The following is a 20,176-nucleotide window of genomic DNA, read 5'->3' as shown; positions in this document are numbered from 1 at the left end:
AAACTCTAATAGACAATAATCGGCTATTCCATTTAAAACCATTTCTACTCCTTGACTTTCACATCACAGTTGTACAAAAATATAGGAGCATCGGATCAGTTGATCTCATACTAATAATTAAACAAGTGATCATAACGTGGAGAGCTCAAAAGTAGGAAAAGATGCTTGCACGTCAATATACACTGCTGTTGCATAACAAGAATTTTTCAAGAAATTACTTATTTCCTAAACAATGTGGAAGAATGCTTAAAAAGAGTTTTAATAGATTGAATCTGTTACATAATTTAATCAATTAAAATGTCAAACCACAACTAACTATTGCATACCCAAACATCAATAAATCACACATTCAATTTAAATGAGCAGTCTCTATGACAAGGGGTGATTTGTGTTCTCCTTTAAGTGCAGAAAATGGTGCTTCTGAGTTGTGTCTACCAAATGTCTGAAATACAAATAACAACTTGTTATCCATTTACCAAAATTAATCGATACAGAAAGTAAAATCAAAGTCAACGATATGAGGTTCATTTATAACAACAACAATCATTCGAAAGTCAAAACATTAGTTAACATGTATATTTGGAATATTGGGATTTTATTTAACCAAAAATTTTAAAATTTATGGTATCCAAAATGGTGACAGTTCAAAACATGTGCCAAGGAATCCATGAAATGCCATAAGAAGTATTCAGCTCAGGGTACTTATGATTTGTGAATTGCAAAATTGTTAATTTTACAACAAAATTTCAACATTTAAAGCTTGCAACAGAAAATTATATTGGAGATAAGACAATTTATTCACATAATAAAAATTACTTACTTCCATACAGAGGATGAATTCCACACTCGTTCACCATTATGTTTAATTGACAATCTGAGCGCCTAAAATAATCACCTATGATCTCAAAAGTGAAGTTTTGGGCATGAATGAGGTTGTTGCCAACGCTTGCTCGGTCTAATTGATATTTCCATAAGAATGTGTGATCTCGGATGATACAACTATCTTCTGGCTTCCAATTCAAATCGTCATAAAAAACGAATGACTTATCATCAAATAAAAGGCTTAATTTGTATGTAATTCTACTGCCTCTTGTTCTTGTGTCATCACCTCCAAAAACAACACAGAGAGCGAAACCAATGAGTCCATTTTCATTGCACACATATCCATCATTATTTTTCACAGTTATTGAATGTCCCTGGCCTCGGTGAAGGAACCAATCCGGAACTCTACTCCCTGGAAAGCAGAAGAGCGCTGACCGATATCCATCATCAGCGATCTTAATCCATGCTTTGTTTACAATATAACTCCAAGAAGATGCGTCTAACTCTTCACTGTTGGTGAGACGAAATTCGTAGAAATCATCTATTTCGTCATTGTAATCTGACATGAGTTTCAACCATGAATTTGACACCACTTTCTTAATGGATGTGCAATTTAATGCCAACAACTCATTTAGACATGGTGGAAGCTTTGGAATACATTCAAGGCTTTTGCAATCACTTAAATTAAGTGATTTCAAACTTGAGAGATGAACAATACTCTCAGGAAGATTCACAATTCTGCCTCCTTGAAGTGAAATTTTAGTCAAGAATGACATACGACCAATGTCACTTGGGATTTCTGGAAAAATCCTAAGCATTGAGCAACCAGAAAAATCAAGTTCTGTCAACTTCAATTTGAAGATGCTGCTTGGAAAAGTTTCAAGTGATTTACAGTAGGTAATGTCTAACTTAACAAGTTTGCTGAGACTTCCAATGGAAGATGGAATAGTCTTAAGCTTTTTGCAACCTCGCAAACTCAATTCTTCAAGCCCGACCAAACGGTGTAGCGATGAAGGTAGTTCCTTTATTGCTGTTTTTTCTAAGTTGAGCACTTTTAGATTTTCTATAATCTCCTTGATTTCAGGTAACTCTTCCAACTTTAAACAATCACTGAGACAAAGTCTTGTTAGAAACTTCAAATTTATAAGTTCAGCCGGTAGGCTTGTTAGGGACTCACATTCCGAAAGATCTAACAAACAAAGCTCACTGATACTTGAAAACATATCTGAATCCATATCCCCAATCCAGTCGCCTCCCTCAAAATTTGACTCATAGGAATTAACAATACTGTATGTTTGAACCACATCCGTTGTTCCGGTGATTAGAATTGTTTCAAGGTTGCGACAACCATGCAGAGCAACTAATCCGGTTGATCTTGATAGAATATTACTACGAATACTTAAACTCTTGAGTGATGTGCAACCATCTGCATGTAACCAGTTAAGTTTGTGGAGGATGCTAGAGGAGTAAACTTGTTCCAAACTGAGACAACCAGTGAGACTTATTTCTTCAATATTTGGAAACAAAGACAGGTCTGGTACTCCAGTCATCTTCATAGAATAGCTAAGGTTAAGTCTCTTCAAATTTGGTAAAGTCTAGAAAAAAAGAATAAATCATCAACTATGAACTTGAACCCATTCATAAAGCTGAATAGGTTAATAAGAAAAGTGTACCAAATAACAGTGATGATAAAAAAAAATTGAAGTTTATATAGCAGGACTCAATTCAAGCTCTAGAATGATATGAAGACATGTTCACCACACACGACTTTTTAAAATCGCTTTACTTTATGTTACAATGTTATAGTTACAAAGATTTCTTCGGAGACTAATCTTTGTTGGAAAAATTGTTGAAATACGAGATGAATTAATTCTCTTCTCTCAACTAAATTTCTCCTTAATAGGTCTAAATTATTACTTTGATCAAGGTATGATATTTAATATATAAGTTAATGTATACTATTAAATTACATGACTATAAATATTAAATCATTTAATTTTTCGTATACATAATAATTGAGATTAAACGAGCTCCGGTTAGGGATGAGAATAAGTTAGACTGAATTAGGCTTTGTCAAGCTTGAGTCTGACCTACTAAAAAAATTCAAAGCATAAGTCTGGCCTTTGGCCTATCAAAGATCTATTTTTCAGCCGGAGCCTAGCCTTTTCGAAGGTCTGATTAGCCTAATAGCCTATTTAAAAAGTCTATATCATTTGAACATATCTAAATAAACACATCAACTAATGTTTCAATATACTAGAGAATCAAAAGTACAATGAGACTAAATGTTTGTTTACAATGACTTATTTAATCTCAGATAAAAGCATAAGTTTTGTGAGATTATTAGTTTTGGAGAATTTATTTAAAACAATTTATGACATTATTCTTAAGGTTTTTTCAACTTATTTTCACAAGTTCTTCAAGATAACTAAACTTTACTTTTGTATTTTATTATAAAATACAAAATATAATATAAAAAATAATAAATTTATTCATAAAATAGGCCGGTCTGATAGGCTTAAAAGACTTTATTCATGGTCTGTGACCTAGCCTATTTAACTAAATAGGCTTAAAAAAAAGCCTAAGACTTCTCTACTTAAAAAAAGTCTGGCATGGCTTTAGCCTGTGTAGGCTAGGCCGTATGCCCCTGTTAGTTGGCCTGACCTATTCCCACTCCTAACTCCTGCTTGTATTATGACCTCTCGGCACGAACTCTTGATTACTAGAGCCCCATTCCCCTAGGAACCAGAGCGCATAAAGCAAAAATAAAATAAAATAATTGAGATGATAAAACATGGTTGAATTGGCATAAACAAACATTCTATACATAATTGATAGAGGTGTGCTTGTATTAAAGTTTTATAAATCGCGTATCCTCTACGCGCAACTATAATGATTAATCCCTAGAGTCAAAGATGACCATAATAGACGGCAAAACTCTTTCTCAAAAATTTTCACACTGTTGCGTGCCCAAGATTGAGTTCAAATCCAAGATCTTTGATTAAGCTGCAAGAGACACTTACCATCTCATCCAAGTGCTATTAGGTTTGTATTAAATTTAGCATAACAAAACTTAATCATTTTATGTTAATTCATAATATTTTTAAGTTATAATAATTTATGAATATTTATATTATTCTAAAAATTATATACACGATTGAATACAAAATATTTTTAAAATATAATTCTATAATCGAAGCACAAAGGCACATAATATAAAGCTTGAAACAAAATACCTTATCTCTCTTCCAAAGTTGTTCAAGATCGCTATAAGGCATATCAAGTACAACAAGATTATCCGGGCAAAAGTCCTGCGGCAGAGATCTTTGAGGGAACCCATCCCAACTAAGAATTTTCAAATTATCCGAAAAACCATTCAAAAATGTATAAAAAGTCACATTTAAGTAACTTTTAAACCTATAAGAATCATAGAACCGGATCATTCTGAGATTAGGCATATTCTTAAAAGTTTCAGAATGTAACTTAACTTTCTTTATTTCGCCTAGGTTCAATAATATACCCTGGATTGCATCTGTTCCCTGTCCGTAAACACCAATAATGAGAATTATTAGAGATGAATAAGCAGTAAAAGGGATTCTATGAAATGTATTACTTTCTTTTTTCTTAAATATAAGCAAAAATTGAATAGAAAATTAATCTAGTTAGTTAAAATTTGATCAAATATATCAAGTTACTTTAGTCGATTTTTATTTATATTTAAAACTAAAGCAAGTAACTTTTAAGCGTTTAAGCATTTTACAAGTGAAAAATAAAACTCGGGAGAGAGATAGAGAATGAGTTATCAAGTTAAATTTGAGGGGCTAAAAACCATACCTTGTTCTTTTTTAAAACATCATATATATCATCAGGTTTGTGCAATCGATTACGTTTTTCCGGATTATTGACACTTTGTTGTCGAATAATTTCATGTCCCATTTCTTGAATTCGATCATGCATCCAAACTTTATCTTCTAAAACAGATATAAGACACCTATCTTGAAGAACATCCATTCCAATACGAGTAGAAAAACCATAACAATCCAAAATTTGAACAATAAGTTTCTCGGTTTCTCCTCTAAAGAAACAAGCTATATCAAGAAATATTTCTTTTTGTTCGTCATCAACTCCATCAAAACTCAACTTCAAAATACTGAAAATTTTAGGATTGGGAATCTTTTTGAGCTTTTGCAACTCACTTTCCCATGCTTCCTTTGTTCTACCCTGGAGAAATAAGCCCAAAACTTTAAGAGCTAATGGAACTCCTTTAGCATAATTTAATACCTTTTCTGTTAAACTCGCATAAGCTTCTATTGGTTCTCTTTGTTTAAATGCATTTAAACAAAATAGTTGTAGAGAATCTTTATCATCCATCTGAACTACATGATACATTTCATCAACATTAGCATTCTTAAGCACTTGTTTGTCTCTACTTGTCACGATGATTCTACTCCCGTGGCCAAAATTACTACATGTTCCAATTAAATCAATAAATTGATCAGAATCTTTCACATCATCAAAAACAAGAAGAACCTTTGTACGTTTGAGCCTAGGATCAAATAAAAAGTTGAGTCCAGAGGAAGTAATGCCTTGTTGAACTAGAAGGTGTGATAAGTATTTGCTTTTTACATGGTCTACTCCATATATCTTTATTTCCTGTTGAACATTTTTAACTATGCCACTGGAACTAAAATGAGTTGCAAGTTTTTCATAGATTGCACAGGCAATTTCAGTTTTTCCTATCCCTCCCATACCCCATATTCCTATAGTACGAACTGTCGATGACTCGAGCTGCAACAAGGTTTGGATTTGTTCAATATGCTTGTCAATTCCAATATTTCCTTCATGATCATTTGAGATACAACTATTCAATTTTTTCAGAATATCTTTCACAATCTCTTCAACAAGTTTACTATCTGGCCTGAAAAATAATGCAAAATAAAGGACATTAGATATATTCACATATATAGGTGACATTTAAGGATTCTTCATAAATATTTAAGTTTGTTTAACTTGAATAAAATTAATATATATTATTCATTACAAAACTATTATTTAATTTTTTTATATATAAATTATATATGTAATTATATATCATAAAATTTATTATTATTATTGGGAGTTAAAAAGTCGACACCTCGAGTTAGGTCTCAACTCCGTCCCTAGTAGTGTTGTATTTTAGAGTCATCATTCAAGGATCAATCCTTGTCCCTCGAGTTATTGTCAAATGGGTATGTCTAAAACTTAATCAACCACTTATAAAGATGTTTCGTGGTGAAACGAAAATCGTTCGGCGAATGATAATGTAGTGTTTTGCTACAGTGGATTTGAGCTTCTGGCGTGGTGAGAGGTTGCTGACATAGAAAGTTAAGAGCATCTCCAATGGTGCAACTTACATTTGAGTTCTTTATGGGACCCACTAAGCCACATCATATTAAAATAATTTATTTAATTTTAACTTTAATAAAAATTTGATATGGGTCCCACAACTTTACCTCATAACTTGATTTGATTGGGTACTACAATCTTTTAGTTGTTGCATTGCAATGCAACTCTATTATGACATGGCAAATTTTTTAAATATTTAATTATTAAATTAATGGTACAAGTGGAGAACTCAATAGAAGAAACTATCATTGGAGATGGTCTAACACTCTAACGCCAAATCAGTGAGAAAATAATAAGTGATGTGAGAATGAAAATGGATTTTGATTATTTGAGAATGACACATTTTCTCTCTTATATAGTGGGAGCGGCTTTAACCAAAAACGTTGAGTGCAACGTGCACCATAATTAGCCGTCAAATTGATATGGATGTCTGGTGAGTCGTGATATTCCTGAAGGAAAAATTACCTACTTTAGAGGTAATAGATGAGTCAATGTTTTTCATGATCGCTACCATCGCTTTGCCATTGGGCTTTTTGTCCTGGGCCTTTGTGAGCAACACATAATAGTTGCCCCTATACTTGTTAAAAGGTACAATGATAGCCCTGTATTTGTAGGATTATTTGTGGTGTTTAGAATACTTTGGGTTTGATCAGAGAAGTCCTGCGTGTATTTTTCTGAGAAATTGGAGATCCTTCTCTCATTCTAAAAATAAGGTATTTATAGAGGTACCTTGGATCTAGGCTAGAGAGCTAGAAAGTGGCTTGCCCTAGCTTCATGACCAAGGAAGGCCATCAGAGGACTTGATCCTCTATAATAAATAATGCTCATATTTTCACCGTCATTAATTACTCTCTCTATCTCATTCTTTTGATTTCTCTCCTCTTCACACTCAATTATTCACCACTCTTGTGATTGCTTGTTCCAACACTTATTAATAAAAAAATGTGAGAAGAACGTGTAAATAAATTAATGACCTGATTTTCTGAGAATCCAAGCCAGAGAGATTAGCTACTTGGGTTAGAGCAGCCTTCCATGCGTCCACTTTGTCTCCAAATCGTCGTTGATGTTTAACTAAATCGTCTGCATAACTCTGTCTCTGATGCCTAACATTTGACGGATCCACTTTGTAGAAGACAGGTATCACTTCCCTTCCATATCTCTCCTTACATTCGAGAATCTTGGTGAGTTCATCTAAGCACCAAGTGGAAGAAGCATAGTGTTGTGACAAAATGACCACATAAATCGCTGATGCTTCTATTGCTTTGCACAGTGCTGGTGAAATCTCTTCGCCTCTGTCAAGTTTATCATCATCTATGAATGTTTCAATCCTTTGCCTACACAATTCTGCACGAAGATGACTCGTAAAGTTGTCACGAGTGTCCTCTCCTCTAAAGCTGAGGAACATATCGTACTTTGGATGAGACATAGCAATAGAACTATAGCAGAGCTATTAGTACCTGAGATTGGAATCTTGGTTTTATTGTTGTGTGCCTTTTTCCTTTAGCATGAACAATTATTTATAAAGACTTGATCATAGCTGAAGCTTCCATGTCTTTTCTATATATATTGTTTTCTGCTTGACTTTGAATCAGCTACAGTAAGTCATATAAAAAGCTCGCATTCAATAGATTTGGACCATTTCAATATATAAGAAGAAAAAAACAAGAGTTGTACAATTAAAAAGTCTAATTTACAGTATAATAACATTGTTCAACTTTTCTTGGTATCTACTACTGCTTCCTGTCCTTATAATAAAATTAAAAAATAAAAAACATCAAAATCATTAGGGTTGTTGTTTTGGACTAATCACCTACCGACAATGACCAGCTATTCCATTTAAAACCATTTCTACTCCGTGACTGTCAGATCACAGCTCTACAAAAATACAGGAGTATCAGAGCAGTTGATCTTCATCCAACGATCACCCACGCTCTACACCGGATATACGGGATACCACTTCAACGACATCTCCTATATAACTGTGATCAGAGTCACACATAGTTACAATTCTACTTATAATTAAAACCTTTTAACTTAATCTCATATAACTTGAGCATCAAAATATTAATATTTTTTTACATGTACCATCTCTAGTCACCATGTCAAAAGAATTTTCACTGTGATCTTCATTAACATACTAATCATTTTCTGCTCCAGTATGGAAAAGTGGCGTCTCCCTGCTAGTCATCGTCCAAGGGAGCTTCCCTCTCACCACCGTCACCGTCCATGAAGGAGACACAAACAGAACTCTACTGAAGAGTGTGTCACTCGCCATCAACGGAACCCGTTCACAAAACGGATCACTGAGTGCATCATCCCTAAGTATTTAAAGAAATCCCCAAAGGTGGAGACTTATGACAGTACTAGAGACCTCACCGAGTACTTCGTGCATGTGGACACAATTTTAGTTACCATCAGGACAGGAGCGGAGTAAAGTGCAAACATTTTATAGAGCCGCCATGACTTGGTTTAAGGGTCTCAAAGATAACTCCATCATCTCCTGCAGAACAATATGCAAAGAATTCACATCACACTTCACCTCCTGAAAGCGTAAACAGAAAGACAATTGTCGTACTTAACGCCATTTTGTCGAGGAACAAGGGACCCTGATCCTGGTTCTTAGAGTACACCATTTCGAATACGTCTATAGAAAGAACCATGCAAGAGTATGCTAATACATAGTTCAAAGAATCCGAGGTGAAATATCCTAAAGCCAAGAAGGATAATTTAAGTCAGACAAATTCTCTATTCAACCACGAACATTTTGTATTTCTCAACATTTCAATTCTGTAAGCATGTTTAGAATCAAGAAAATGGATGACTCGAATAATGAAATGAATTACGTTGTATTTTATATTCTACTCTCTTTAATGTACATGTACTACAGAGCTTAACTCAAGAATCATAGGATTAATTGGACAAGTTATAATAAACAAATTTACTAAACAGTGTGGAAGAATGCTTAAAAGGAGTTTCAATAATCTGTCGATAATTTAACCAATTGAGGCCTTAAACCTTATTCAAAATACTGTACATTTTAAAATTGAAACGATCTTCAAATTAAGTGTCAAGCCACAGCTAACTATTGCATACTCTCGACAAGGAGAAATTGCACATTCAATTTAAATGAGTAGACAATCTCTAGGATGAGGGATGATCTGTGTTCTCCTCGAAGTGCAGAAAATAATGTTTCCTTCTGAGTTATGTTTATCAAATGTCTGAAACACAAATAACCACTTGTCATCTATTTAATTACCAAAATCTATCCATATACAGACATTAAAATCAAAGTTAACTAGCTTGACAAGATCAATGTGTTAGGAAAAACCAACGCATATAGAAAAGAGAAACACAATTACAACTTGAGAATATAACTCCAAAACTGGAGAAAAAACTACTGTCGGTGTAAAATGACAATTAAAGAATAATATTATGGCAAAATTGTAGTAACACGTAATCTACCCTCAACTACTATTATTCTCCAACGTAAATATTTAACTACAATTCACTACACTCTAACAAAGATTATAATGAAAAATATTTAAAAAAAATCAAATAAAAGTTGAAATTGTATTTGACCAATGCATTTTATAATGAAAACTCGAATCCATTATATACCCTTCAACTCTCTCTACCCTTAATAATTAAGTGATGTGAAATATTTCTTAAGATGTATATTTTCAACCAGCACTAACACAATGGTATGAGATTAATTGCTCTAGATTGATGAAGCAAAATATTTAATTGATTATAGGTTTACAACTAAAGGTACCAAACTAACTCAATGATACGTTCAGTAATGACAACAAAGTATTCAAAAGTCAAAACTCTAACATCTAAACTTGGAATTTTATTTACCCAAAGGATTCTAAATATCCTCCATTTAGGAAGTTGTAGTCATGAATAACAAAGCAAGTTAACATGTGCTGAATTGTTGATACCAGAGACTTCAAAACATGTATCAAGGAATCCAGGGAATGCCACAAAAAGAATTCAATTTAGAGTACTTGTGATTTGTGAAATTAAAAATCTCAAAATTGTGAATTACACAACAAAATTTCAACACTTATAGGTTGCAACAGAAAAACTATTGGTGATGAGACAATTTATTCACAAAAGAAAAATCTCTTACTTGTAATAACTAGCCATCCATCTTCTTTTGTTTTTTTTTCCACTAAACTGAATTATTGTGCAGCTTTGCTTGCATTCGGTTCTTTGGTAATAAACAGAGGACGTAATCCACACTCTTTCACCTTGACGTTTAATTGATAACGTGAGGGCCAAATTTCACCTAGGATCTCAAAATTGATGTTGTAGGCATCAAAGAAACTATTGCTAATTCTTGCTAAGTCAATTTGATGATTCCATATAAGCGTGTGATTTTGGATGAAAGACCTATCTCGATACTCACAATTCAACTTGCCATATGAAAAGTCTAGCTTACTATCAGATATAAAGCTTAATTTGTATTCAATGCCTCTAACTCCTATTCTTGTGCCATCCATGACTTCATCTCTAAAAACAAAACAGAGAGCAAAACCAATGAGCTTCTTTTCACTGCACAAATGTTCATAATTACTTTTCACAGTTATTGAATGTCCCTGGCAACGGTGAATGAACCAATCCGGAACCTTACTCCCTGGAAAACAGAAGAGCGCTGACAGATATGCATTATCAGTGATCTTAATCAATGCTTCGTTTACTATATAACTCCAAGAAGATGCCTCTAACTCTTCACTGTTGGTGAGATGGAACTCGCAGATACTATCCATTTCGTCATTGGAATCAGACATGAGTTTCAACAATGGATTTTGCACCACTTTCTTAATGGATGTGCAATCAAATGCCAACAACTCATTTAGACATGGCGGAAGCTTTGGAATACATTCAAGGCTTTTGCAATCACTTAAATCAAGTGATGTCAAACTTGAGAGATGAACCATACTGTCAGGAAGGGTCACAATATTGGTTCCTCGCAGTGAAATTTCAGTCAAGGATGATAATACACCAATGTCAGATGGGACTTCTGGAAAGGTCCTAAGCATTGAGCAACCATTAAAATCAAGTGCTGTCAACTTCAATTTGAAAATGCTGCTTGGGAAAGTTTCAAGTGAGTCACAGTAAGTAAGGTGTAATTTGAGAAGTTTGCTGAGATTTCCAATGGAAGATGGAATAGTCTTAAGCTTTCTGCAACCTCGCAAAGTCAATTCTTCAAGCCTAACCAAATGATGCAATGATGAAGGTAGTTCTGTAATTGCTGTACCGTCTAAGTGAAGCGCTACTAAGTTTTCTATAGAACCACTGAGACGAAATCTTGTTAGAAACTTCAAATTGAAGAATTCAGCTGGTAGGCATGTTAGGGACTCACATTCCAACAGATCTAAGCAACAAAACTCGTTGAAATTTGAAAACATCCTTTTATATATATCACCCAAAAACCCGTAGCCTCTCGCAAAATATGAATCTATTACTGTTTTATCATCAAATTCGCAGTTTAAATATCCATATACATCAGTTGAACTGGTGATTAAAATTGTTTCAAGGTTGCGACAACCATACAGATGAACTGATCCAGTTGATCTTGATAGAATATTGCTAGGAATACTTAAACTCTTGAGTGATGTACAACCATCTGCATATAACCAGTTAAGTTTATGGAGGATGCTAGAGGAGTAAACTTGTTCCAAACTTAGACAACCAGTGAGAATTATTTCTTCAATATTTGGAAACAAAGACAGGTCTGGTAATCCAATAATCTTCTCAGAATAGCTAAGGTCAAGTCTCTTCAAATTTGGTAAAGTCTAGAAAAAAAAGAATAAATCATCAGCTATGAACTTAAACCCATTCAAAAAGTTGAATTGATAAATAAGAAAAGTGTAACAAATAAATAACAATGATGATAAAAAAGAAATTAAAATTTAACACATAAATATTCAACTAAGAATAAATATAAATCCAAGGCCAGGTTGAAAGGCAGAACCCTCTTAATTAGAGGGAAGAGATCATACCGTCTCAACTAAATGATCTTGAGTTTGTATTAAGTTTAACATAACAAAATTAAACCATTTTATTTAATTTTAATTTATAATAATTTGAAGTTATAGTAATTTATAAATATTTAAATTATTTTCAGAATTATATATATGATTTAATATATAATAGTTTAAAAATATAATTCTATCATCAAAGCACAAAAGCACATAATATGAAGTTTGATAGCAAATACCTGATCTCTCTCCCATAGTTGTTCAAGGTCGCTTGAAGGCATATCAAGTGCAACAAGATTATTTGGACAAAAATCTTGCGGCAAAGATTTTTGAGGGAAACCAGTCCAACCAAGAAATTTTAAATTATCCGGAAAACTATTAAGAAATGTATGAAATGTCACATTTGAGTAACTTTCAAACCAATAAGTTTTGTAAAACTGAATCATTTTGAGATTATGCATTTTCTTAAAAGTTTTGGCATGTAACTGAACTTTTTTTATTTTGTTTAAGTCCAATACTATGCTCTGGATTGCATCTGTTCCTTGTCCCTAGACACCAACAATGAAAATTATTAGAGATGTAAAAAGGATTCCTACTATTTTCTCTTGTCTTAAATATAAGCAAAAATTAAATAAAAAAATGTAATTAATTTAAAATTCGGATCAAATATATCAACTCACTTTAATCAATTTTTATTTATATTTGAAACTAAAGCAAGTAACTTTTAAGCATTTTGCAATAGGAGTAAAATAAAACTCATTAGAGAGATAGAAAATGAGTTATCAAGTTAGATCTGAGTGGTTAACAAACATACCTTGTTCTTTGTTAAAACATCATATATATCATCAGGTTTGTGTAATCGACTACGTTTTTCCGGATTATTGACACTTTGTTGTCGAACAATTTCATGTCCCATTTCTTGTATTCGATCATGCATCCAAACTCTACCTTCTGAAATAGATATAAGAGACCTATCTTGAAGAACATCCATTCCAATACGAGTAGAAAAACCATAACAATCCAATGTTTGAACTACACATTCCTCGGCTTCTCCTCTACACAAACAAGCTATATCAAGAAATATATCTTTTTGTTCGTCGTCAAGTCCATCATAACTCAATTTCAACACATTGAAAATTCCAGGCTCGGGAATCTTTTCAAGCTTTTGCAACTCACTTTCCCATGACTCCTTTGCTCTATCCTGAAGAAATAAGCCCAAAACTTTAAGAGCTAGTGGAACTCCTTTAGCATAATTTAATACCTTTGTCGTTAAAGTCACATAAGTTTCTCTTGGTTCTTTTTGTTTAAAAGCATTTAAGCAGAAGAGTTGTAGAGAATTGTTATCATCCATCTCAACTACGTGATATATTTCATCAACATTGGCATTCTTAAGCACTTGTTTGTCCCTACTAGTCACAATGATTCTACTTCCGAGGCCAAAATTACTACATGTCCCAATTAAATCAATAAATTGATCAGAATCTTTCACATCATCAAAAACAAGAAGAACGTTTGTCCGTTTGAGCCTCGGATCAAATGAAACGTTGAAACGTTTGTCTTGTTGAACTAGAAGGTGCGATAAGTATTTGCTTTTTACATGGTCTACTCCATATAGTTTTATTTCCTGTTGAACATTTTTAACTATGCCACTAAAACTAAAATGAGTTGCGAGTTTTTCATAGATTGCACCAGCAATTTCAGTTTTTCCTATCCCTCCCATACCCCATATTCCTAGAATACGAACAGTTAATGACTCGAGGTGCAACAAGGTTTGAATTTGTTCAAGATGTTTGTCAATTCCAATCTTTTCTTCATGATCATTTGAGGCACAACTACTCAATTTTTTCACAATATCTTTCACAATCTCTTCAACAAAATTGCTATCTGGCCTGGAAAATAATACAAAAATTTAAAGCATTATTCTCATCTTCATAAAATATAAATGAAAAGAAACTTGAGTATGAACCCAAACAACATAAAATTGTTTCACAGCCAACAGATACTAGGATGTAACAAGAAAGACAACAAAAATTTAATAAGAAATGACATTGGATATATTCACACATGTAAGTGACATTTAAGGATTCTTCATAAAAATTTAAGTTTGTTTATAAATATACAAAATTATAATGTAAACTTTTTTTTATAAATTATATATATATATATAAATAATAATAACAAGAGCATATAAATAAATGAGTGACCTGATTTTTTGTGAATCCCAGCCAGAGAGATTAGCTACTTGGGACAGAGCAGCCTTCCATACGTCCACTTTGTCCCCAAAAAGTAGATGATGTTTAACAAAATCGTCAGCATAACTTTGTCTCTGATGCCTAACATTTGACGGAACCACCCTATAGAATACAGGTATCACTTCCCTTCCATATCTCTCCTTACATTCCAGTATCTTTGTGAGTTCTTCCAAGCACCATGTGGAAGAAGCATAGTGTTGTGACAAAATGACCACATAAATAGCTGATTCTTCTATTGCTTTGCACAGTGCTGGAGAAATCTCTTGGCCCCTGATCAGTCTATTATCTATGAATGTTTCAATATTTTGTCTACGCAATTCTGCATGAAGATGACTAGTGAAGTTGTCACGAGTGTCCTCTCCTCTAAAGCTGAGAAACACATCATATTTTGAATGAGACATACTAGCTAGCAGCAATAACACACTATAGTTGAAATTCTTGGTTTTGTGCTACTTGCATTATAGCGTATTAGCGTCAACATTAATACTACTTGCTCACGAAACTTCCATGGAGTTTCTCTCTTTCTCCTTGTTGTCTGCTTGACTTTGCATTAGCTACAGTAAGTCATGCATTGCTTGAGAGCCACTCATTCATTATCTCATATATCTGTATTATCCGTGGAAACGTGGCTCAATACAAACTACTTTTTCTCTTTTAATATAAAAACTAGTAACATACCCGTGCTTGCTTAAGCACGATGTGTTAGAAAAAATATTAATTGCAAAAAAAAATTATACTTGAAACAATAACGTAAAAATAAGTTTGAAAAATTAGTATATATAAAGAATTAAATGAGATGTTATAGGTAAGTGTCTAAGGTTACTATAAAAAAAATTAAATAGTGTGGAAAATAATAGATTATAGGACAAATAATTGGTGTGGTTAATGGAAATGAATGTAATTTAAATTGAATATAAAAACTTAGATACAAATAAAAAAAATGTAATTGTTGGATAAGTGAATTATATAATGTTATGAATTTAGATTAAACAAATTATTAAGTAATATCAAATACGTGATATATATTAAAGATTAGGTATAATAAAATAGGACGCATGCAATGTATAATTGCATTTAAATTTAGAACAATTGTTGGAGTAAAAATATCATTAGATGTCATAGTTAAAAATTTAGAATAGTATTTTAGATATAAATATATTTGAAAGAAATATATGATTTAATAATAATAAATAGATAATAGATAACAACAATGATGAATAAAAGTGTAGTTCAACGTTTTACATGAATAAAAGTAGAAAAAAAATTGTAACTGCAAGGAAATGAAAGGGTGAAACATATAGGGAAGTGTTCCATGACATATGTTTCATTTATCGCGAATAATCCATTCAAGTTACTGTTTTTCTTCCCACACCTTTCTGTGTTGACCCAAACGAACCACCTGTAGACCACCCTTCTACATTCTCCGATACGATGGAAGGAGACGCACAAAATCACAGCCCGACCACAGTGAAGATTATGAGTTCAAGGTATGTTTATATACTTATGCGTTATTAAACTGTATACTGCGATCTCCACTGCATGCGCCGTTGTGTCGCACCGGCAACCTATTTTTCACATCGAGTTTGTTCACAAAGACACTGTGTAAGTGTGTTAATGTTCTAATACATTATTGTCACAGAAAATAGGGTTGATGTGATGTATTAGGTTTTACAGCTTCGTTGCATGTTCTGATATTGCATTTTTGTATGTTTAGATTTTTATAGGAGGACCGTCCACGGAACCTATATCATTTGTGGTAATAAATATCAGTCTATCGCAAGATCGTTTTAGATATAGTAATCGTCACACCAATTGGTAGTTAACCTATTTTTTTATGCAGAAGTGAAGATGGTTCCCATATAATGAAACGTTCAGGGAAACGTACGCGGAGTGCCACTCTGAAAGCTATGTTGGAGGAGTTAGCACGTGCAAAGAAAGAGAGGAAAGAGGCAATGGAGGAGATCGCTGCATCGCAGGTGAAAACGGAACTTGGAAGTGAGGATGAACCTCCTGTTGTCAGGTGTGTAGCTGGACAGATTGGGCAAGAAGGAATAGGAGGGTTCCATAAAGGAAAGGGAAAAGGAAAGGTAGGCGGGTCTGGTGGTAGTTCTGAGAGAAACATGTATCACGCAACCCTTTATTTAAGATCTTTTTCTGCAAGGTATGAGTTATATTGATTCATTAACATTTTGTTATATTCTGGTTGAGCAGACAGCAAGTAGGAAATAAGATGACCTTGTTTTGTGTCTGACCATGTGTAGGAGTAATAAACGTGACAAAGTGTTGGCAAAAACAAAGGGAAAGGTTGCAGTAGTTGGTAATGGCGAAGTATTGCCAAAGATGTGCAAGAAAGGAAAGGGGAAAGTTATATACTCAGGAAGTGCAGGTGGTGCGACACAAAAAACTTTGAATGAAAAGGTTGAACAGTCAAGTGACACCGAAAGGTAAATGTGTTATAAACATCGGTACATACGGTGAGGTCTTAATGATGTATTTAACCATAAAAGTCATGTGTAGTATATGGTGAGGTTTTGTTTTTTAACAGATTTTATTATATTTATAATGCACCGTGTTTAATTTGCAAGCTGTTATGTTTTTCCATGAAGGAGTGATTTTGAGCTGAATGGCTTGCCGTCTTCCAAGCATAACAAACAGCATAAGGCTGCAAATGCATCAGTCAAGAAGAACCCATCAATGGAAAAACGCAAGGCCATAGCCGCTTTGCCTGAAGAAATGTTGCACGGTAAGGGAAAGCGTAACATGGGAAAGCGTAAAAGTGTCAGATGTGTTCAAGGTGGACCCGGAAGCAAGGATCAACGGTGTTTGTTGTAGAATCGGACTCCATGGTTGACAGGAACCGGTTTAGCAGACGGCTGCGAAAAAAATGGAATTATTGTTCATAATAACTACAATGTGAATGTGGTATGAGGTTCTGTAGAAGGTTGCATCAAAATAAACTGCACATATTAAGAAGAAGAATGGGTTCGCATGTCACAGGGGGTACTTACTCTAACTGTTCATGATAGGTGTTGGAAGACAATATCATGTAAATAGCTCAAGTGATATGGTCTGGAGATGTTAGTAAACTGCATATACATAAATAGACACTCAGAAAAATATTGAAGGTGGAAAGACGTACGTTGCATCCCTAAGGACCAAATTAACCTGTAATTTCTTGCTTCCGCCATGTTTCTGGGCATACCCGATACTTTCAACGATACCAATAATGTCTGGGAGTCATATATATCAACAATAAAACATTATTACCGATAAGCATATAAACAAAACACATCAGAGAAACATTATCTATCATATATATTATCGATAAGCATATAAACCAAAAACATCAGAGAAACATCATTAACATATATTTTATATTACCGATTAGCATATAAACCAAAAACATCAGAGAAACATTAATAACATATATATTATATTACCAATAAGCATATAAACAAAACACATAAGAAAAACATTATTAACATATATATTATATTACCAATAAGCATATCTTTATGAGTTTTCCGGTTATAATATCAGCAAAACTCGTAAACATGTGTTGCTTTGGCTGTATCTCATGTTTGTTGACATCAGAAACAGTTGTTCCTCCAGTAAACTTCACCATAAACCTATGGCCAGAAGGTTTAAACACCAACTTATTTGGCTCAACTTTGAAGTTCGACACCGTATAGGTCTGGTCCAATGCAAATCTGTCATTGTATGCAGCCGTATACGTCGTTGGTACAACAACATGGATATCACACCCCTGTGAAAGGTAGTATATGAGTCAGTATACTATTATACATATATCCAACGCTAAACCCTAACATCTTCTATTTGCAGCAACGTCAAACAAACAATGCAAAACTTATATTGACTCAATACATCTTCAAATATGCAACGTTTAAACCTTACATGTTTGTCGACAAAAATCATTTCAAAGTGTTCTTTGTTGTTGGAAATAACACTTCATTTATGCTCCATACGAACCGCCACCTTCCACAAATCTTGTGTCATTGATGTTGGCAATTTTTTCGAACGGTCTGGCCATGGTAGAGAGAGGGAGCGAGATTTTTCGGTGGAGAGAAAAAGAAGTATGAGCACAGATTTAAGATGATTATTCGGTGGTGGAGGAGAATAGAAGTTTGTGGGAGGGATATTGAAGAGAGAGGGGAAGATGAAGTAGAGTAGGTGTGATAAGTAGTGATATGATGGAAAAGGATGACTGCAAAGTTTGTCTTCTCGAGAAAAAAGGAAAAGAAATAGTCATATGCAGAAAGTGGTACACGTGATGGAAGAAAAAGTGGTAGTTTTGAAAAGGTTGAAAAAGTGTTAGTTTGGAAAGGAAGAAAAAGAAGGAAACAAAAAGTGTATAATTGGAAGGAAGTAGAAGACATTATCCACCTGTCAGGCAAATTTCCAAAGAAGGGTAAAATTGGTATTTCAAGAACAACTGATTTTCTTATATGATAGATGCGTTGACTTTTTTTTTAAGTCGTCCGTCAAAATTAATACAATAACCAAAAATAAAAGTCATTTGATTGTTATTTTTGTAAAGATCCATTGATATATAATTTCAATATTTAATAATTTAAAATGTTTTATATTGAAAGACTAGAATATCTAAAAAGAAAAGAAAGATGTGTTTTTAATAAATAAGTTAATATAGTTATGCAACCATTGAAGATAATATTTTACATCATGGTCATATTAATAAGACTACTATAAATTAAATGATATTTTTTGTCTTTAATACGAAATCGAAAAATGATTTTAGAAACATGACACAGACTTGTTTTTAAATGAATGAAAGTCAATTTTAAATAAGATTTGTATCTTGATTAGAAGTGGTTGGATTCACATAAGTCATCTCATTCACAAACTAATTTAGTTTTGTACAACTCTCCAATATTAAGTTGTGTAAGTTTTTTTTTTTTTTTTTTTACTATTACCACCTAATAATAGGAGAAAAATGACGATCAAATGACAAAATCTTCATGCAATTTTTTTTTGTTTTCGCACCGGTTCCGACTTAAATAGTAGATCGACTAATCCGGCTCGTGCTACGGAGGTACGTGCACTGGCCAAGTGTTGTTTCAACCAGGAATCGAACTCGGTATTCTCCGAATATCGTCCTTTGCAGAGACTCGTTTACCACTCGAGTCCAAGCGCTTAATTAAATCTTCATGCAATTTTTATAAAAGAAAAAAGAGAATAAATAAGATGTTGGTGATAAAATAAATTGAAATATGTAGATAAATTATAAAGAAATAGAAAACATAGTTTAACTAATTAAGGCAATGACATGTTAATTGGTGTTAGTGTAACTTCAAATATAATTTTATTAGGTTTTAAGAGGATAACCTACATAGAATAAGAGAAAATCGGACATCTCTTTGCGGGGCGGGTATATTGGGTAGTACTTTACGTTGTCCAAGGCTTCACCCATGACGCCAGGAGATGAGCAATACTCACCCGATAAGAATATATTTTAGAATTTAATCAACCCACTCCCTTAAACATCATACTGATACTGATTAGTTCGTGAAAGTCATACCAGAAAATCAACCTTCATTAACATGTAGCCATCAACATCCAACTATTTCATCCTCAAGCCTTCAATCAACATTAACCTCAAGTTCTAATTTTAATGAATCAGACTTTATGCCTATTGAAGTCACACTCATCCAAGCCATACCTTTAGAAATTACAACTTTTGAAACTCACTAA

General features: G+C 33.4%; 2 protein-coding genes across 5 annotated transcripts; both read right to left on the bottom strand.

Annotated features, from left to right (window-relative positions):
* Window position 1: 1 nt before the first annotated feature.
* On the bottom strand, window positions 2-7,668 carry LOC131603216 (disease resistance protein RPV1-like). Of its 2 annotated transcripts, none has more exons than XM_058875501.1 (5): window positions 7,182-7,668; window positions 4,657-5,740; window positions 4,059-4,361; window positions 821-2,417; window positions 2-442 (listed from the first exon to the last, which is right to left on the bottom strand). In XM_058875501.1, exons 1-5 carry the CDS (start codon window positions 7,631-7,633, stop codon window positions 432-434), a joined length of 3,447 nt encoding a protein of 1,148 aa, XP_058731484.1. In that variant the 5' UTR covers window positions 7,634-7,668; the 3' UTR covers window positions 2-431. The 2 variants fall into 2 exon arrangements, with proteins under 2 accessions (XP_058731484.1, XP_058731485.1); XM_058875502.1 differs by having other exon boundaries at window positions 821-2,372.
* Window positions 7,669-8,575: 907 nt separating this feature from the next.
* LOC131603215 (disease resistance protein RPV1-like) lies at window positions 8,576-15,042 on the bottom strand. 3 transcript variants are annotated; one of them, XR_009284270.1, is made up of 5 exons: window positions 14,399-15,042; window positions 13,009-14,083; window positions 12,434-12,742; window positions 10,340-12,008; window positions 8,576-8,707 (listed from the first exon to the last, which is right to left on the bottom strand). XR_009284270.1 is itself a non-coding variant. In XM_058875500.1 (4 exons), exons 1-4 carry the CDS (start codon window positions 14,845-14,847, stop codon window positions 10,392-10,394), a joined length of 3,450 nt encoding a protein of 1,149 aa, XP_058731483.1. In that variant the 5' UTR covers window positions 14,848-15,042; the 3' UTR covers window positions 9,478-10,391. The 3 variants fall into 3 exon arrangements, 1 of the variants encoding a protein (XP_058731483.1); XR_009284269.1 differs by lacking the exon at window positions 8,576-8,707 and adding an exon at window positions 8,933-9,425 and having other exon boundaries at window positions 14,399-15,041; XM_058875500.1 differs by lacking the exon at window positions 8,576-8,707 and having other exon boundaries at window positions 9,478-12,008.
* Window positions 15,043-20,176: the final 5,134 nt, after the last annotated feature.

The sequence above is a fragment of the Vicia villosa genome, linkage group LG5 (assembly GCF_029867415.1).
Source record: "Vicia villosa cultivar HV-30 ecotype Madison, WI linkage group LG5, Vvil1.0, whole genome shotgun sequence".
NCBI classification, from domain to species: domain Eukaryota; kingdom Viridiplantae; phylum Streptophyta; class Magnoliopsida; order Fabales; family Fabaceae; genus Vicia; species Vicia villosa.
This window is presented reverse-complemented; position numbering and strand designations above follow the sequence as displayed.